The sequence below is a fragment of the Somniosus microcephalus genome, chromosome 11 (assembly GCF_052327205.1).
Source record: "Somniosus microcephalus isolate GS21.2 chromosome 11, FLI_Smic_1.0, whole genome shotgun sequence".
Taxonomy (NCBI): domain Eukaryota; kingdom Metazoa; phylum Chordata; class Chondrichthyes; order Squaliformes; family Somniosidae; genus Somniosus; species Somniosus microcephalus.
The window spans coordinates 38,212,184-38,231,020 of NC_140997.1; the positions used below are offsets into that span (position 1 = coordinate 38,212,184).

Here is an 18,837-nt window from a genome sequence, read left to right on the forward strand (position 1 = left end):
ACTGTCCTTATCCCATCCTTTATTATCAGGGCTATACCCCTCCTTTTCCATTCTGCCTACCTCTTCTGAAAGTGAAGTATCCTGGAATATTTAGTTCCCAACCTTGGTCACTCTGCAACCACATCTCCGCATTATCAACCACATTAATTTCTATCTGTGCTATTAATTCATCTATGTTCTTGCGAATGCTTTGCGCAGTCACCTTAGTCACTGATGCCCTATTACCTTTGTTAAGTCCCTTCCTGATTCACTCTGCTTATTTTTACCCAAATCACTACTCTGCTGTACAACCATGGCATTTCTCTTGGCATTAATTCACCACCCCACTCCCACTCAGACCTCACCATACTCGGGCTCTTGCATTGTTCCACAGAAGCCCAGCGTAAGCTCGAGGAACAGTACCTCATCTTCCGATTAGGCACTTTACAGCCTTCCGGACTCAATATCGAGTTCAACAATTTCAGATCATAACCTCGGCCCCCATTACATTTTTACATATATTTTTTATCCACACCTTTGTTTTGTGCCCTTCCCCCTTTTTCTCTCTCCCACATGGCAGCTGTCTCTCATTCTGCCAGCGCATTTCACACCTAATCTAGAGCCGTCTTTTGTCTCTTTACTAGTCCTATCACCATCTCGTCTCGTTTTGAATACCTCTTAATGTCTCTTCACTTCTCTTTTGTTCTTTCATCCCCATTTCCCAGCCCCCAAACTGGCCTTTTAATCTGTTTCATTTCCTGTGCTTTTTCAGTCCTGACGAAGGGTTTCGACCTGAAACGTTGACTCTATTTCTCTCTCCACAGATGTTGCCTGGCCTGCTGAGTTTTTCCAGCATTTTCTGTTGTTATTTCTTGGCACTTCTCTTACTGCTTTTGAATTTACCCTTTCCTGAATCCTCCTACCCCACCCCCTTCATTAGTTTAAAGCCCTATCTACTGCCCTAGCTATTCGATTCACCAGGGCACTGGTCCCAGCCTAGTTTAAGTGGAGTCCATCCCAACGGAACAGTTCCCTCTTTCCCCAGTACTGGTGCCAGTGCCTCAGGAATTGAAACCCCTTCCTCCCACATTGCTTTTTCAGCCACGCATTTAAACTGCTTGTCCCTATGCAAATTTGCACGTGGCTCAGGTAACAATCCAGAGATAATTACCTTTGAGATTCTGCATTTTAACTTGGACCCTAGCTCCTTAAACTCTCTCAGCAGAACCTCATTCCTAGTTCTACCTATGTCATTGGTTCCTACGTGGACCATGACAACTGGATCCTCCCCCTTCCACTCTAAGTTTTTTTCCAGCTGCGAGGAGATATCTTTAATCCGGGCACTGGGCAGGCAACACAGCCTTCAGAACTCCTGGTCATGGCTGCAGAGAACAGTATCTAAACCCCTGACTATACTGTCCCCTTCCACTACAACATTCCTCTTCACTCCCCCACACTTGAAAGGGCTCCTGTACCACAGTGCCATGGTCAGCTTGCTCATCCACCCTGCAGACTTTGCCCTTATCCACACAGGCAGCAAGAACCTCGTACCGGTTGGATAAGGGCAAAGAGTGAGGCTCTTCCAGTACTGCACCTGGGGTCCCCTTTCCTGTCTGAGTCACAGTCACACCCTCCTGTCCTTGATCACTAACCAGACCTGTACCACTACCTAACCTAAGGGATGTGACTGCCTCCTGGATCAAAGTGTCCAGGTAACTCTCCCCCTCCTTGATGCCCCACAACATCTGCAAATTGGACTCCAGCTCAACAACTTTGAGCCGAAGTTCTTCGAGATGCATACCGTTCCTGCTAATGTGGTTGTCCAGGATCGCGATACTCTCCACAAACTCCCACATGCTGGAGTTGCGGCACACCACCTACACTGCCATCCCTATATAAAATTTCAGTTTTTACACCTAGTACTCACCCAGTACTTACCAGAGACTTCCACTTGCTCTAAATTCCCAACTTTTACACTCTGTTTAAGAGCATTCTGTGGAGACCACTCTGAGCTTCAGCAGATACTGTAACTAGACACCTTATAGAAACATAGAAACATAGAAGATAGGAGCAGGAGTAGGCCATTCGGCCCCTCGAGCCTGCTCCTTCATTCAATGAGATCATGGCTGATCATCCAAATTCAGTACCCTGTTCCTGCCTTCTTTCCATATCCCTTGATCCCTTTAGCCTTAAGAAATATATCCAACTCCTTCTTGAATATATTTAATGAATTGGCCTCTACTGCCTTCTTTGGTAGAGAATTCCACAGGTTCACCACTCTCTGGGTGAAGAAATTCCTCCTCATCTCTGTCCTAAATGGCTTACCCCTTATCCTTAGACTGTGACCCCTGGTTCTGGACTCCCTGACCATCGGGAACATCCTTCCAGCATCTAGTCTGTCTAGTCCTGTTAGAATTTTATAAGTTTCAATGAGATCCTCTCTCATTCTTCTAAACTCCAGTGAGTATAAGCCCAATCGACCCAATCTCTCCTCATATGTCATTCCTGCCATCCCAGGTATCAGCCTGGTGAATCTTCGCTGCACTCCTTCCATGGCAAGAACATCCTTCCTCAGATAAGGCGACCAAAACTGCACACAATACTCAAGATGTGGTCTCACCAAGGCCCTGTACAACTGCAGCAAGACATCCTTGTTCCTGTACTCAAACCCTCTCGCTACGAAGGCCAACATACCATTTGCCTTCTTAACCGCCTGCTGCACCTGCATGCTTACCTTCAGCGACTGGTGCACAAGGACGCCCAGGTCTCGTTGCACTTCCCCTTCTCCCAATCTATTGCCATTCAGATAATAATCTGCCTTCCTGTTTTTGACACCAAAGTGGATAACCTCGCATTTATCCACGTTATATTGCATCTGCCATGCCTCTGCCCAATCACCCAACCTGTCCAAATCATACTGGAGTTTCTCAGCATCCTCCTCACAGCACACACGCGCACCCAGCTTTGTGTCATCTGCAAACTTGGAGATATTACATCTAGTTCCCTCGTCCAGATCATTAATATATATTGTGAATAGCTGGGGTCCAAGGACCGATCCCTGCAGTACCCCACTAGTCACTGCCTGCCACTCGGAAAAAGAGCCGTTTATTCCAACTCTTTGCTTTCTGTCTGCCAACCAGTTCTCTATCCAAGTCAATACCTTGCCCCCAATCCCATGTGCCTTAACTTTACACGCTAATCTCTTATGTGGGACTTTGTCGAAAGCCTTTTGAAAGTCCAAATACACCACACCCACTGGTTCTCCCTTATCTATTTTACCAGTTACATCCTCAAAAAATTCCAGTAGATTAGTCAAGCACGATTTACCTTTTGTAAATCCATATTGACTTTGTCCGATCCTGTCACTGTTTTCCAAGTGCTCTGCTATTACATCTTTTATAATGGACTCTAGCAATTTCCCCACTACCGATGTCAGGCTTACCGGTCTGTAATTCCCCGTTTTCTCTCTACCACCTTTTTTGAACAGTGGGGTAACATTAGCTACTCGCCAATCCATGGGCACTGTTCCAGGGACTATCGAATTTTGGAAGATGACCAGCAATGCATCTACTATTTCTATTATCAAACACCTTCTAAAAATCCATATGCACTACACCTGTTGCATTTCCTTTATCCATACAATCAGTGACTACTTCTAATAACTTTGACATTTGTCATTTGAAATCTTTGAAAGATTTGAAAACTTTGTTTTGTTTAGTTTCTGAAGCCATCCATATTCATGATCATCAAAGGATTTAACTTTATTTCACTTCAACCCTTTGTACTCTAATATTCTTAGTAACTGCATCGCCAAATACAAATATAACAGCACGAGCACACTACAGTGTTGTGTATCACTTCAATTTAACTCTGTTTTAATATTTGAACCATCATTATTAGCCACACTTTAGGAAAGTGATTGTCTTAAAATGGCGATACAAAGCTCTTGAAAAGTTCATGCAATGACTTAATTTTTTTTTTAAAGACAAGTTGACGAATCCAGCACCAGTACTGAAAATGCAGACACTGGTTAGAACTCAATACACTGAGCCAAACAATTGGAGAAGTGGAACAGCCAACGTGGCAATTTGTTTTAAAGCTGATATCAAGATCTGACGAGCAAATCAATTATTGCAGCGTTATAAATGCTTCTTTTTGCGTCACCATCGGATGAGATGGTCTTGGGAGGTCACTCTTAACTGTGCTTATGGCTCGTTATATTTCATTCGATGGATGAATAACCAGGTTAAAAAAAAGAGTAAAACTAATCAACAATTTCAGATTTTTTTTGCGTTGTCCCTAGAGGGTTCTGAATCACTGGCCAGAGAATTACTGGCCGAAGTGTATATAACCCACAGCATGCTGTTAAAAGCTAAAGATAACTCGGGTCTGTTTGCTCTCGGCCTCCTGATCTACTGAGTTAGAGAATGCTGTCAGTAAGCCAGTGGCACGCTGCTCTCCTGCTCTCGGGGTCTTTCACGATGCTGCTGCTATCCTTGAATCCGGTGGAGGCTTGGTACAAACAAGCTGCCAAAACCCGGTATTACACAGTAGGGCGCGCCTCCGGGATCCTTCTCGGCGTCCACCGATCGCCCTACACACGGCGCTCTCTAGCTGCAGAACTTCCAAGGGTCACTCTGCCAGAGCTTGCTGTGCCATCTCTCACTGGGCACCGATCCGAGAAAGGCGGGTCTTACGCCCAAGATCCACCCACCGTTGGGTCCACAGATCTAGTAAGGACCAGCCAATCACTGGCTGGGGATCTGTCTGGAACTACTCTCCCCAAAGGGAGGGATCTGTCTGGGATCAAGTTTGTTGAAAGCCGAAAATTGGGAATGAAGGACGACTCGCCGCAGCAAGGATTGGGAAGTATGGTAAGGGATAGTGATGTATCTGTCAGTGCCTAGGTTACTTCCTTTGATATGTATTTGATCGGAGGATTCACACCAGGGTTTTCCTGTAGATTGCGAAACTGTAACTAGTCGTTGGAACAAGGCATGCATTGAAAGTTTCATAGACTCATACAGCACAGAAGGAGGCCATTCGGCCCATCGTGCCTGAGCATGTGACGGCTCTTTGAAAGATCTATCCAATTAGTCCCATTCCCTTGATCTTCCCCCACAGCCCTACAATTTTTTTCCTTTTCAAGTATTTATTCAATTCCCTTTTGAAAGTCACTGTTGAATTTGCTTCCATTACCCTTACAGGCAGCACATTACAGATCATAACAACTCTGCTTTGAAAAAAAGATCTCATCTCCCCCAGTTTGTCTAAAGACTTTAATGAAGAAATTGTTGATGAAATTAAAAACTCAAAATATAATTGCAATATGTGTATCTGTAATATTTGCAGGCAACTGAATTGACTGTCGTTCAAAATGACTATCTTAAAGGTTGGTTATATAGGTGTCGAGATAGTGTCTGGTAAAAGTATGAACATGCATGAGTTTATTTTGTTGTGGAAATGCAGCTTGATTGAGTGTTGCCTCTTTACTCTTCTCTCCAGTCTCTTCGGGTGAGGGACGTTTTGCCTGATCTTCAGTCCTGCAGAGCCTTGCCATCGAACACCATCATCTTCATTTGCGAGGCTCGAGTTTACGTATCTCTGGAAAGGAGGGTCTGGACGAATGGCAACGCTTAACTGACTGGACCTTAACAAATGTCTGTTTTATAAGGATACCTTTTACATGAGATTTCTGGTGACTGTGCAAGTTTCTGTTATATAGCCACGTCTGCAATGAACAGAAGATAGGAACATAGGAAGACGAGTAGGCCATTCAGCCCCTCGGGCCTGTTAGATCATGGCTGATCTGTATCTTAACTCCATCCACCCACCTTGATTCCGTAACCATGAATGCCCTTGCCTAACAAAAATCTATCAATAATCAATCAAAGATGGACCATTAGCTGAGTTAAGATAACACTATAAACTGTTTTCCAATTCTGTACACTGATAGGCATGTGTATATTTATTAAACTGTAAAAGCTTGCAATATATGAATGTTAGTCTTAGTACATTCAATTGAAAGTAAGATTTTAAATTCCTGAAAATTTATTTTAAAATGTCACTGCATATAATGCAAGGGATGGCGTCTTTTACATATATTATCAACTTCAATTTATGTTAAACTGACCTAGTATGTCATTCTCGTGGTATTGCAAATTAATTATTTAAAGATAATTGGCAAAAATACAGTTACACGTAAAACAATTAGATTTTAAATTTGGAGCAAGGTTGATGAGTGAGCCTAAGCACAGACTATGACAGGTGTGAATAAAAAGAGAAAAATTGCAAATTCTAGAACTCTAAAATAAAAACAGAAATGCTGCAAATATGCAGCAACTGTAAGGGGAAAAGATAGACCAGTGTTTAAGGTGTAGGTCCTTCTTCAGAACTGGTACACCAGAACAGTTTTGACTAAGGGTCTATATGTTCATTGAGCATTGACCTGCCTTTTCTCTTTTCAGATGCTATCTGCTGTGTAACACCAGCATTTTCTCTGGCATGTGTGTGTGTTTGTTTAGGTGAGGAATTCCCCCCAACAATGGACCCACCTGCCAAAAAAAAACTGAGAATAAAGGTGACATGATGCTTCAATGTCACATGAACTTCAATATGGCTTTCCTGCCTTTAACTCCCTTATGTATAAATAAATAATTTATGTGTTACTAATTGAATTAGTTTATCTTCTTACTGGGAAGCAGTTGATGCTGGATCTGGTCTGAGGTAGTCTTACTGGGAGCATCAGGTGGATGAATGCTTGCGAGCATCACAGGGGTTTATGGATTAAAGGTTCAGTGTGCAGTTTTGACAAGAAGAATAAAAAGATCACGTAACAGTACAGATGTTTGTTCAGGATATGTTTGGGAAATCTCATGCGAATATATTGTGATTTAAATAAAATCATTACAATTTCAGGTCTTCCGCAGTGCTCAGTGAATTTACATCTTTCAGATGAGACGTTAAACCAAGGATCCATCTGCTCTCTCAGGTGGACATAAAATATCCCATGACACTATTTTGAAGAAGAGCAGGGCAGTTCTCTCTGGTGTCCTGGCCAATATTTATCTCTCAACCAACATTAATAAAACAGATTATCTGGTACTTTATCTCATTGCTGTCTGTGGGAGCTTGCTGTGTGCAAATTGGCTGCTGTGTTTCCCTACATTACAACAATGACCACACTTTGAAAGTACTTCATTGGCTATAAAGCATTTTGGGATGTCCTGAGGTAGTGAAAGGTGCTATATAAATGCAAATCTTTCTTATACTGGGTGCTAGAAATTAGAAAACTTAAAAGTTGTTTTTTATTCCCCTTTTAACCTAAAAACTGAGCTATTTGTTAATACTGTGTGGTATTTTAGCTAACATTTTGTGATTGATTCCCATTACAAAAAACATTGTTTATGCATAGTTTATTCCGATTTTTAAAAAATCCTCAAAAGGGGATAGTGGACCACCGTCCTTTATTAAAAGCAGTTAACAATTTCCTAGGATATTTTATGCTATCCTTATTGATTATGAATCAGGTGTTGGAATATTAATTGGACATTTCTGCTGGCTCTGCAGATTTGCTTTATAATCCATACATGGTAGATGTTAAATAGCCATTTTAAAATATGGTCTAATTTATGCAATGTATTTTCCAACTTGACCATTAAAACAAAATGAATACTGTACGACAGTTCTTCTGGTTACAATAATAAAGTTTGAATTGCACACCTGTCTATTCATTTAATAACTATATCTTCTGTTGGAATTTATGCAAACCCATGTTTTGAAATAGCAGGCCGTGCATCCGTACCATTTTTAATCTTGTGGAAGTTAAACCTCTCTGTAAAAATGTAAATAAAATAAAAGTAGAGACATCAGCACTTACAACAACCTCCCTGTTAGAGTTTATTTTTATTTTTTTGCATTAGATCTTTACCAGTTAATATATAGTCAAGTTGCATATTTTTGCATCTACCACAGTCAGATTTACAGTAATAGTTATGCTTTGCCTATACACAGTAGCAATATACAGTACCAAAAATATGTACAAGTCCACACCCATTTTAGCTGAGGTCAGAAATAATGAGTATTATAGAACAGCCATAATATCCTTCCCCCGCCCTCTAAGAATTTGGTGTGCTCAATAAACAAACACTGTAACTTAACAAAAATACATCAAATGAAACTTAACAAATTAAATTAAAATTTGGTTGTCGGGGTTGATGATGCACTCCAGTCCCCGCGGCGTCCACCGGTCGCGGAAGGCCTCGAGCGTGCTGGCGGACACCGTGTGCTCCATCTCTAGGGCCACCCGGGCGCAAACGTGGCCGCGGAAGAGAGGCAGGCAGTCAGGCCGAGCGACCCCCTTGACTGCCCGCTGCCTGGACCAGTTGATGGCCACTTTGGCCAGGCCCAGGAGCAGTCCTACGAGGAGGTCCCCCGACCTGCCCGCTCTCCTCCGCACCGGGTGACCAAAGATCAGGAGCGTGGGCATGTTCCTGGTGTATTGGCTGTGCGCCCATGTCACAATGGCCAGCTTCTGGACTCTTTTTTTTTCAACCAAAACAAGTTAACAAATAAACTAAAAAATCCAATAACCCTTTTAAATAAACCTTCATCAATCAAATTAAAATTTGGTTGTCTAAATTAATTATGCACTCCAGTCCCCGCGGCGCCCACCGGTCACGAAAAAGCTCGAGCGCGCCGGCGGACACCGCGTGCTCCATCTCTAGGGCCACCCGGGCGCGAACATGGCCACGGAAGAGGGGGAGGCAATCCGGTCGGACGACCCCCTCGACCGCCCGCTGCCTGGACCAATTAATGGCTTTCTTGGCCAGGCCCAGGAGCAGGCCCACAAGGAGGTCCTCCAACCTGCCCGCTCCCCTCCGCACCGGGTGACCAAAGATCAGGAGCGTGGGCATGTTCCTGGTGTATTGGCTGTGCGCCCATGTCACAATGGCCAGCTTCTGGACTCCTGCTGATCGGAAGGTAATCGGAGGGGCGGGGCGGGGTTAAGAGCGTGGGAGCAGGCTGAGGACAGGAAGTGCCTTCCTTTAGTATTTTTAACTCTTGGCCCCCTCCCCCCTTCAACAAGGATGTTGGCAAGTAATCGGGACCTTCTGGCACCCGTCATAAGACCCCAATCTTGGCAACTGGCCACACAGTTTCAAGCCTAAGAGCCCCCTGCAGCTGCGCTTACATTCCGTCGCTTCTCCCAATACAAGAGGGTGGCCTATGTTAAGGGACTTGAATGGGGATTACTGTGCCTCCTGGGCCTGGACTGGAGCAGCACACTTTAATTGCTCCAGTGGTGAGGGTGAATGAAACAGGAAAATCTGTTCTAACATATTCTCCTCTTTTATGCACATTCAGCGGGGATGACGATGTCATTGACTTTAAGAGTTTGCAAGGTGCCTTCTTTTAAAGGGGCACCAACATTTAAGTGTAAATTAAACCAAATTTAAAGGAAGCTTGCCAAATTAAATAAAAATGTTGGTTCTGGGTGTCAACCAAGCACTCCAGTTCCTGCTGTGCCCACCGGTCGTGGAAGGCCTCAAGCATACCGGCGGGCACCACATGCCCCTTCTCCAGGAACGCCCAGGCACGGGCAAGACCGTGGAAGAGAGGCGGGCAACCAGAGCGGCCCCCCCACCCACCCACAGGCCACATCCAACCTCTAACTGCTGCCAAACCAAGGCTTTGTACGGGTTCAGCATTACTTCTTAGCTTTTGTATTCTATGCCCCTATTTTTTTAAACTAGGAGCACATATGCATTTCTTAGAACTTTAACAGCTTGCCATCCCATTTTTAAAAGGTGTGCATACCTGAACCCCATCTTCTCCTTTTAAAGTTAATCCTAAAGCTCTCCTTACTATGGGATTTTTAATCTAACTACATAGGCCTATATGCAAGGCTGTTTTTTTTTCGAGTTGTTTTAAAAGTTGGTGGTCAATCTTGCTAGTTTGCTCGGTTGGAGTGTATGGAATGGGGTTCTGCTGTCCCGATTTAACAGCAATGGGGATACAAATTTACCAGAATACTTGGGGGTTTTTTTCCAACTGAAACTGGGAAATATTTCTGTGTTCATGACTTTGGACGGGCGGCTGTGTGAATTTATTTGATGCCTTGGTACAAACCCTGCCGTTCCCGCCGGCTTTCGATAGGTGGCAGTCAGTCAAAGCACGGGATAGAGTTACAAAACTTGAACTTAAAAAAAAAGCAGAGACCAATTGTCATTGTTTATATCGCGTGCCATCACTGCACTCCCTGCCTGTGAGTTGGTCTCATTTAGAAATTTAAAAAGATTGACTTGCTCATTATCTTGCAGATTTTTGTTTGTTTGATGTTGTAGGGTTTCTTTATTTTTTTTAAAAAAGGAAAATACAGACAGAAACAAAAGCTGTTTTATGTGGTTGGAGCTGTTTTATTTTTTTTGTTTCGGTGCAGGCGGGTTGCGAGCTGGAAGTTCCCGAGGAGATTTAAGGGAGGTGCGACGTTGCTTCCCTTTGGCGGTGGCGGTGGAAATTTAACTCCAGCTGGGAGCTGTCACTGCACTCGAGTGGATCCCGGGGCTGCGGATCGGATCGGCGCAGGGGGGCGGCGGACGAGCGGGCGCAGGACTGGCGCGCAGCGGCAACACCGCCAACAACAAAAAGTTTAATTCAACCAGAGAGAGCGAGGGAGCGGGAACCTCAATTGACCCTGGAAATTGGAAGAGAAAAGGAAAGAGGGGTTAAAATACAAAGAGAAGCGAAAGCATGGCCAAGGACCACCTAAAACCCCGCTTGTGCCAAATGATAAAAGGGGAGAGCGGTTACGGCTTCCACTTGCACGGGGAGAAGGGCAAAACCGGCCAGTACATCCGTAAAGTGGAGCCCGGCTCGCCGGCGGAGGCATCGGGTCTGTGCGCTGGAGACCGAGTGGTGGAAGTTAACGGCGACAATGTGGAGAAGGAGACTCACCACCAGGTAATTCACCTCCCCGTTAAAAAAAAAACCTTCTTGCATTTAAACTGCAAAGTTTGTTTTATTTAATCAGAAAAATGCAGCTGCCTCGGTCTTGAAACGAGTAATCGATCCATCTTGGTGTGTGTGTGTGAAATCTAATGTTGTATCAGGACACCAGAAACTAAAGTCTCAGCTGATGTTTCTGCTCCACAATGCTTATGCTTTTGAAGCAGGCTTGCGGTCGGAAAGTGTAGCCACAATTTGTCAATTTAAGGTGCTGTACGTGAAACTAGTTTCTAATTGGAATGAAGATGTAGAGGAATTAAAGGGATTGGATGGAAATTGTTATTTCCATCAAATTGTTGGCCAGCCTACTTTTACTGATTACATTGAGGATGCGCTTAATGCTGTGTGTTTTGCAAATGTGGGAGGAGGGGGGGAAATGCTTTTTGAACGCGTGTCTCCCATAGTTCCCTGTGTGTTTACATCAGTAAATTAATGGTATTTGAATATTTAAACTAACGCAAAATAACGATGGCCGTGCTGGGTCAATAAACATATTTTGTTGAGAAATAGTTTCATATCTAGGCGACAGATATCCAGGTGTGATTTACAAAGCAGTAATGTGCTCAAGGCTTCGGATGGTTTCCTGCTGTCCCATCCAAAGCTTGAGTGGTTTATCAATTCAATCGGAACTCTGAAATGGGGCGCAACCTCGAATCCTTTTATATTTGACACCCAATCCAATGAAAATGGTTGGAGAAAGAGATTTTTAAAATATAGGCTGTAGCAAAAATGAACTCTGTTATACCACGTGACTCTCAAACGATGCAAATTATTTTACATACTGGGATAGGTATCAATAAGCATTACAGGACAGTAAAACCCAAGAGCAAACTGGAGAGTTTTATTAAGCCCAGTTTATTTTATAGGACACAGTCCAGTTGCATTAACTTCAGCCCAGCCATAAGGGATTTTAACTTGCCTAGATTCATTGTAGATTCGGTTGAGTGGTTGGAGGGTGGAGGTTAAATTAGGAGTGCTTTGTATTTAATTTATTTATTTTTAAAGTGTTGTCACGTAATACTATAATAGCCTGTCCCTTGTGAAGGGAGTCTTTGGGAGGTTTGGTGAATAGGGGGCCTGTGTGTGAGGGATGCTTGGTCACGTGATTCTCATTTACAAGGAGCTTCTCGACATCAGACAATTCCATGTTCTTTAAAAGTTTAACCAATAGAAAAGTAGTATACCATGAATGCGAGGAAGTAATCTGCATTCGGCTTCGTTTAAAGAGACCCCCGCCAGGGCAAGTTGGTTTAATTACAAAGAATTGAGGAAAAGAATGCTCATTTGTCTTTCAATTTTTGAATATGTTTGTACAAAACCGTGAATGTTGGTGATATTGGGAAGTACTGGTTGGTAGGAGTTACTGAGTCCTCTGCATGAGAGCAAACATCGATTTATAGATTACAGCCATTAACCTAGTTTTGGTTCAGCTTCAACTGCTTGTGCTTATTCAACTTCCTTACAGTTTTCAGAGTTGGTATGTTTTCTGTGCTATTTCTGTGATAATGGCAGAATCTTCATGGAAAAATGCAGAGAACAAAAGCATGTCCGTGATGATTGTAATTCTTTGAGTCTGCATGTTTATTGTGGCGCCCTTGTTGTAATCATCATGCATTTGTTGAAAGGTTGTGACCCTCCTCTTCACTAGGTTGTGCAGCGGATCAAGGCACTGGAGAATGAGACAAGTCTGCTGGTGGTGGATAAGGAGACGGATGAATACCTGCGGAATCAGCGCCTCACTGGTACAGAGGACTATGGCCAGAGCCTCCCACCAGATAAAACCCAGGACAATGGGGAGGTGTGGAAACAACAAGTAGTTCTGAGCAGCGGGGAGCCTACAAGATTATCCAACAGCTCCATTGATGGCAACAAAAAGGTAGGAAACTCAATGAAAGAGCAAGGTGAGATATTTGGAGGGTAAAATTGGCTACCTGAGTAAAATTTGTGAAAAATGAACTTTCATTTCTTCAAAGCTTTTCGATTCTTCTCAATTGTAATGCTGAATCTCCAGTTGCCTTTGGCAAACATTTGAAGGAACATTTTCAGTATTGAGTGCACCTATTGCAACTAGCTTATCCAGATTATTTATCTTGTTATCTAAAAGCTGAGGATTAACAAGATAAAAAGCGGTACTGTACTGTATTGATGCAATGACAACTTTCAGATGAGCAATGTGAGAACTTCGTAATGTGCAGTGTGAGTATAACGGCACAATAACTGCGTACTGTACAGCATATGGATGGGGGAGGGAGCCCCAGAATTAACGGCATTTTCAAATACAGAGTAAGAAGAGGTGGGGAGAAACTTTGTGAATCTGTGGTACTCCAGGGAGGGCATGAGGTGATTGGATCTGGCAATGTATATGGGGAAAGAAGAGAAAGAAAACACATACTTTGTAATTAAACCTTATTGTTGTAAGTAAAAGCATTCATTGTGATCAGTCCAACAACATATTTCCTTAGTGATGGAACTTAAGCTTTCCTTTCTGGTTGGTGTCTCTGATTGACTGACTGACCTCCGTTAAGACTGTTCTTAAGCTGTAGCTGTTCAGTATCACAGTATAAGAAATTGACATCTTTTGTAAAATTGGCAGATGCTGGAGAATGTTTTGTCGGAAAAGCCTAGAGAAACTCCAGAAAACTTTGTGTGTGTTACATGGAGAGGTAGCATTATGTCTGCCAACCATTGCCCTTGTACATGTATACTGTATGTACATCTGTTTTACAAGTATGCTGTATGCAATATGATGCTCTGCAGGCTTGAGTCCACAGTTTTCACTACAGGATGAATTTCATATGTTGAAGTGGGGGATGAGGAGAGAAAGATTTGTGCAGTTTTTAGGCTGACTAGAAGAGAAGGGAAAACTGGTGATTTACACCAGGTTATTTAACCAGTTTTTCAGAGGTCTGGGAACTGTTCCCCTCACTGGCCTCTTGGTGAGGGAATCATCATGTATAATATATGAGAAGCTTAAAAGAGGGCAAGAGGGAGGAAGAAAAAAGTCAATCGAATACAAATCCTTCAAATGAGTAGTCTTGTCATTTGAGCGGAAACACGTCATACCTCGCATTTCCATTGTGAATGTTGGTTCTGCACGTACTTTATTGAATTTCATTTTTTTATTACATATCTAGCATAGCGTACATTAAAGCAAGTTTCTCTCTCGTACAAATACAAGCATAGGATTTAAAAATTCTCATCTTTGTTTTCAAATCCCTCCATGGCCTCATCCCTCCCTATCTCTGTAATCTCCTCCAACCCTGCAACCCTCGGAGATATCTGCACTTCTCCAATTCTGGCCTCTTGCGCATCCCTGATTTTAATTGCTCCACCATAGGCAGCCGTGCTTTCAGCTGCCTAGGCTATAAGCTCTGGAATTCCCTCGCTACACCTCCACAGTTCTCTTTTTTTTTAAGATGCCCCTTAAAACCTACCTCTTTGTCCTAATATCTCCTTATGTGGCTGGGTGCCAAATTTTGTTTGCCAATTGCTCCCGTGAAGTGCCTTGGGACGTTTTGCTATGTTAAAGGCGCTATATAAATGTAAGTTGTTGTTGAAGGATACAAAGTGTACATCATTAAAGATTATTTCTTGTAATCAATCTTTTCATAAACATGTGCTAAACGCAAGTGTTGCTAATCTTGCTGGTTGTGCCTGTTGCAGATCACTTCATGACGCTGTATGTCTGGGACAGTGCCACACAATGCTGCATTACAGAACAGTTTTTGTGCATGTTGAGCTTTAGTTGGAATGGGGCCAGAAGATATTCTGCTTTCCAAGTTTCCAGGAGTGTATTTTGATTCTCTTGTGTCCATATTGTGTTCCACTAGCTGGTTGCTGTTAAAGAATGTCGTCCAATGATCTCCAAGTTTCTGAAAAAGATTAAAGAAAGTAAGAAAGACTTGCATTTACATAGCACCTTTTACGACCACCAGACGTCTCCAAGCGCTTTACAGCCAATGAAGTACATTTGGAGTGTAGTCACTGTTGTAAAACATGAAAGCGCAGTTTTGATTATCTTCTGTAATGCCAAGGCTCCCCAAAGCATCTTTATTTACATAGTGGGTCTTTCTGTAAGCATTTGTAGACTTGTGTAATTTGCAAAATGTAATGCAATCTGTTTGTCTTGATCCTGTATTCGTTTTGCACTCATGTATATTACCCTCCCCCGCTGTGTATAGTTTCACTTCCTCTTTCCCGACTAACCTGGGAGGTTCCAGGTCTTGGCTCTTGGCTCCGCCCCTGACTTCTCTTACATAAAGATCCCAGGATCTGTATGACTCATTCCTGTGAACCAGTCGGCGTGTTGAGATGTTAGCTCTGACCTTAGTGATTAAAAGCCAACTTGTTTAAGTCTATAACTTCTAGTTTTGTGGTTATTGAAGGCCCATCAATTTTAATCACTAAAGAATACTAGGATGGATCGACTCCTAAAACCAGAGCGTCTGGACTTGGATCCACATTCTGCTGAAGCATCAAATCAATTTGGACACTGGCTCAAATGCTTCGAACTCTTCGCGGGGGCCTCACCTGCTAGCGAGGTAGATAAACTGAGTCTACTGACTACTCGCGTAAGTCATCGGATTTATTCGTTCATCCGGGACGCCACCTCTTACACGGAGGCCATCACTATCCTGAAGGCCCAATACCAGAGGCCGGTAAACTAAGTGTACGCCAGACATCTGCTGGCTACACGCAGGCAGCGACCAGAGGAATCAATGGACGATTTCTTACAGGGCCTAAAGGACCTGGTCCGGGACTGTAACTGCAAGGCCGTGACGGCCAACGCGTACTCTGACGAATTGGTCCGCGATTCCTTCATCACGGGCCTCAAATCGAATTATATCCGTCAGAGACTGCTGGAGAAGGAGGTCCTGGACTTAAAAAAGGCAGTGGCCTATCAACCTTAAAAAAAAAAACTTCTAGTTTTGTGGTTATTGAAGGCCCATCACAAAGGCTTTTGACTCACTTTTTTATTATTTTGCTGCTGCCTGCATCACTTGTTCGATGGCTTAGTTGTATTAATTTCCATAATCTTTCTACTTGTATCCCTTTTGCTGTGTTCCATAATTTTTCATTATCCTGCCTTAGTGTTGTACTTTCTAGGATTTTCTCCCTTTTTTGAGCATTTTGTTTACTTTATGGCTGTTGGCTAAATCGTGATATATTTGCACATAACGTGGAGCTGTCCATAAACAGCGGTCAGTTCTGAATTTTGAATGCAATGTGACATTACCAGGTGTGTCACAAGTGGCTCAGTTGGTAGCACTCTTGCCTCGAGTCTGAAAGTTGTGGGTTCAAGCCTCACTCCGGAGACATGAGCACAAACTCTCGGGTTGACACTCCAGTGCAGTACTGAGGGAGTGCTGCACTGTCAGAGGTGCTGCCTTTTGGATGAGACGTTAAACCGAGGCCCCGACTGGCCTCTTAAGTGGATGTAAAAGTTCCCACGGTGTTATTTTGAAGAAGAGCACAGGGGAGTTCTCCCTGGTGACCAGGCCAATATTTTTCCCTCAACTAACACCTAAAAATGAAATTATCTGGTCATTATCATGGTGCTGTTTGTGGGAACTTGCTGTGTGCAAGTTTGCTGCCACATTTTCTACATAACAAGTACTTTTTGAAGTGTAGTCACTGTTGTAAAGAGCTTTGGGACATCCTGAGGTTGTGAAAGGCGCTATAGAAATGCAGGTCTTATCAACACTTGAGCTACATTGGCTCCAGGTGGTACATCTCATTTCTGCAGTAGCTCCAAGGTGATTGATGTAATATTTGTGCAGACAACTGGGGCCATCTGTTATTTTCTAGTTGTCAACATAGCTGGTGAAAGTATGCCTAAATATCAGGCAGAATAGGAGCCGGTTTCATAGGGTAGGCAGGACAGTGATGACTTACGGTGCCAGGAATAGTGGAAAGATGGTAACAGACATTAATACTGTATACCATGGGACATGATAGTCATTACGGCACAGAAGGAGGCCATTTGGCCCATTGAGTCGATGCCGGCTCTCTGTCGAGCAATCCAGTCAGTCCCATTCCCCCGCTCTCTCCCTGTAGCCCTGCAGGTTTATTTCCCTCAAGTGCCTATCCAATTTCCTTTTGAAATCATTGATCATCTCCGCTCCACCACCCTCATTGGCAGCGAGTTCCAGGTGGAGACAGTAACCGTGCAAAGAAAATAGCGAGTTAAACGCCAGCAAAAATAAAACCAAGGTGATGTGAGAAAGCACAAAACCATACAGAGCTAGGGGCCAGAATTTCTTCTGGGGGGCGGTGGGGGGGGAGAAAACGGCAGAGAAACCATGACAAAAAGGAAAAAAAAAAATAGTTTGTGTAATTTTTGTGTTCCTGTTTTTGCCAACTTTCTTCTTCCTTTTTCTTGAAGGTGTTGTCCCATTGCTGGGGTAGATTATCCATGGGTTCCAATTGACCACATGGCTAGTATTCATGTGTGAGCCGTGATGGTGAGTGTTGGCTTACTATTCCGCAGTGGGGGCTATCACACCAAGCTCAGTCTGTCCTCGTGAGTGTGAGTGTTTTTTCTCTCTCAACATTGTGTAGTGAGGCCAGTTGTAATTTCCCTACCACTACCCCAACTGAGATCAGGTTGCTCGGTATGTACGGTGACTCAATCTGGCACCTTCTCTGTCTCTATGGCTCACCTACTTGCAGAATAAAGTTGTTGAGCCATCCTAAGAGCCATAAATTTTACCTTTGTCTGCCCACATGGAACACATTGTTCTAGCTCTGCTAAGCCTTCAAAAGCACCAAGGTTGCGGAGTCCCCCACAGTCAACATCTTGAGATGGCCATCAAAGACTGGACCAGCCATATCAACAATATGACTACAAGAGCATAGCCGAGGCTGGGCATCTCCTGACCCCTTAAAGCTTCTCCACTATCTACAAGGCTCAAGTCAGGAGTGTAATGGAATACTCATCATTTGCCTGGAACCTCAACACCATCCAGGATGAAGTGGACCACTTGATCCCTGACACTGACCTCGGTCTCCATCCCCTCCACAGGTGGCACTCTGAAGCTGCAGTATTTATCATCTACATTGCAACAACTTGCCAAGCTAACTTTTACAGCGCCTCCCAGACTTCTTCTATCAGGAAGGAAATGAGCAGCATCACCTCCAAGTTACATATGATTTCTTCATCACTGGGTTCAACTCCTGGAATTCCCTACTTGACAACATTGTAGGAGGTCCATCACCATAAGGACTGCGGCAGTTTGAGAAGAAAGGCCGCCGCCTCAGGACAAGTGCAAATGGGCAACAAATGCACAGCCTTGCCAGCATTGCCCATATCCTGTGAATAAATATAAAAAAGAAATATGCATCTATTTTTATTTTTGGAGTTAAGCTTGTGGTATTGTACTTTTTTTCTGCTAGTTTTCTGATGCGATCTTTGCTGAACAACGCAAGTGATGAGAAATGAGTTATTATGTAAAGGAAGAGCCATTCTTTGTAACAGAGATAAGGTTGTTCAGTGTGACCTCTGATGAAATCGATCATTATGCACTAGTTCTGTTTGTTTATGCATCAAAACATACTCATTGGTACAGTTTTTCTGAAAATTGATGATTTGCCAAATGTCCAGAATGTGGTTGCAGAATCTAATAGTACATTCAACATTTGCTCTTGTGTTGTCCAACATTGTCTCTCCTGCCTTCCAGCCTATCACAGACCTTCCCTTTGTTCTTTCCTCCCCTCCTCCCTGCCCCAGCTTAAAAATCTCTCTTCTCTGACCTTTTCTAGTTCTGACGAAGGGTCCCCGACTTGAAACGGTGACTGTTTCTCTTTCCTCAATGCTGTGTGACCTGCTGAGTGTTTCCAGCATTTTCTGTT

At 43.4% G+C, this 18,837-nt stretch overlaps 2 protein-coding genes across 5 annotated transcripts in view; both read left to right on the top strand.

Annotated features, from left to right (window-relative positions):
• The window catches only part of LOC147110485 (cytochrome P450 2K1-like), a 108,228-nt gene extending 102,630 nt beyond the window's left edge, over positions 1-5,598 (top strand). Inside the window, exon 10 of one of the 2 annotated variants that reach the window (XR_015079928.1) lies at positions 5,485-5,503. Coding sequence is in view for 1 of the 2 variants with exons in the window: in XM_086000494.1 (XP_085856620.1) it covers positions 5,485-5,513 (29 nt within the window). In the remaining variant the exon portion in view is untranslated. Of the gene's footprint in view, positions 1-5,484 lie in introns of both variants that reach the window. The other variant, XM_086000494.1, reaches the window with a different exon arrangement.
• A 4,630-nt stretch (positions 5,599-10,228) lies between these two features.
• The window catches only part of nherf2 (NHERF family PDZ scaffold protein 2), a 146,670-nt gene continuing 138,061 nt past the window's right edge, over positions 10,229-18,837 (top strand). Inside the window, exons 1-3 of one of the 3 annotated variants that reach the window (XM_086000499.1) lie at positions 10,231-10,246; positions 10,421-10,941; positions 12,635-12,862. In XM_086000499.1, coding sequence (XP_085856625.1) covers positions 10,732-10,941; positions 12,635-12,862 — 438 coding nt within the window. In that variant the 5' untranslated portion in view covers positions 10,231-10,246; positions 10,421-10,731. Of the gene's footprint in view, positions 10,942-12,634; positions 12,863-18,837 lie in introns of all 3 variants that reach the window. The other 2 variants (XM_086000500.1, XM_086000498.1) reach the window with 2 other exon arrangements.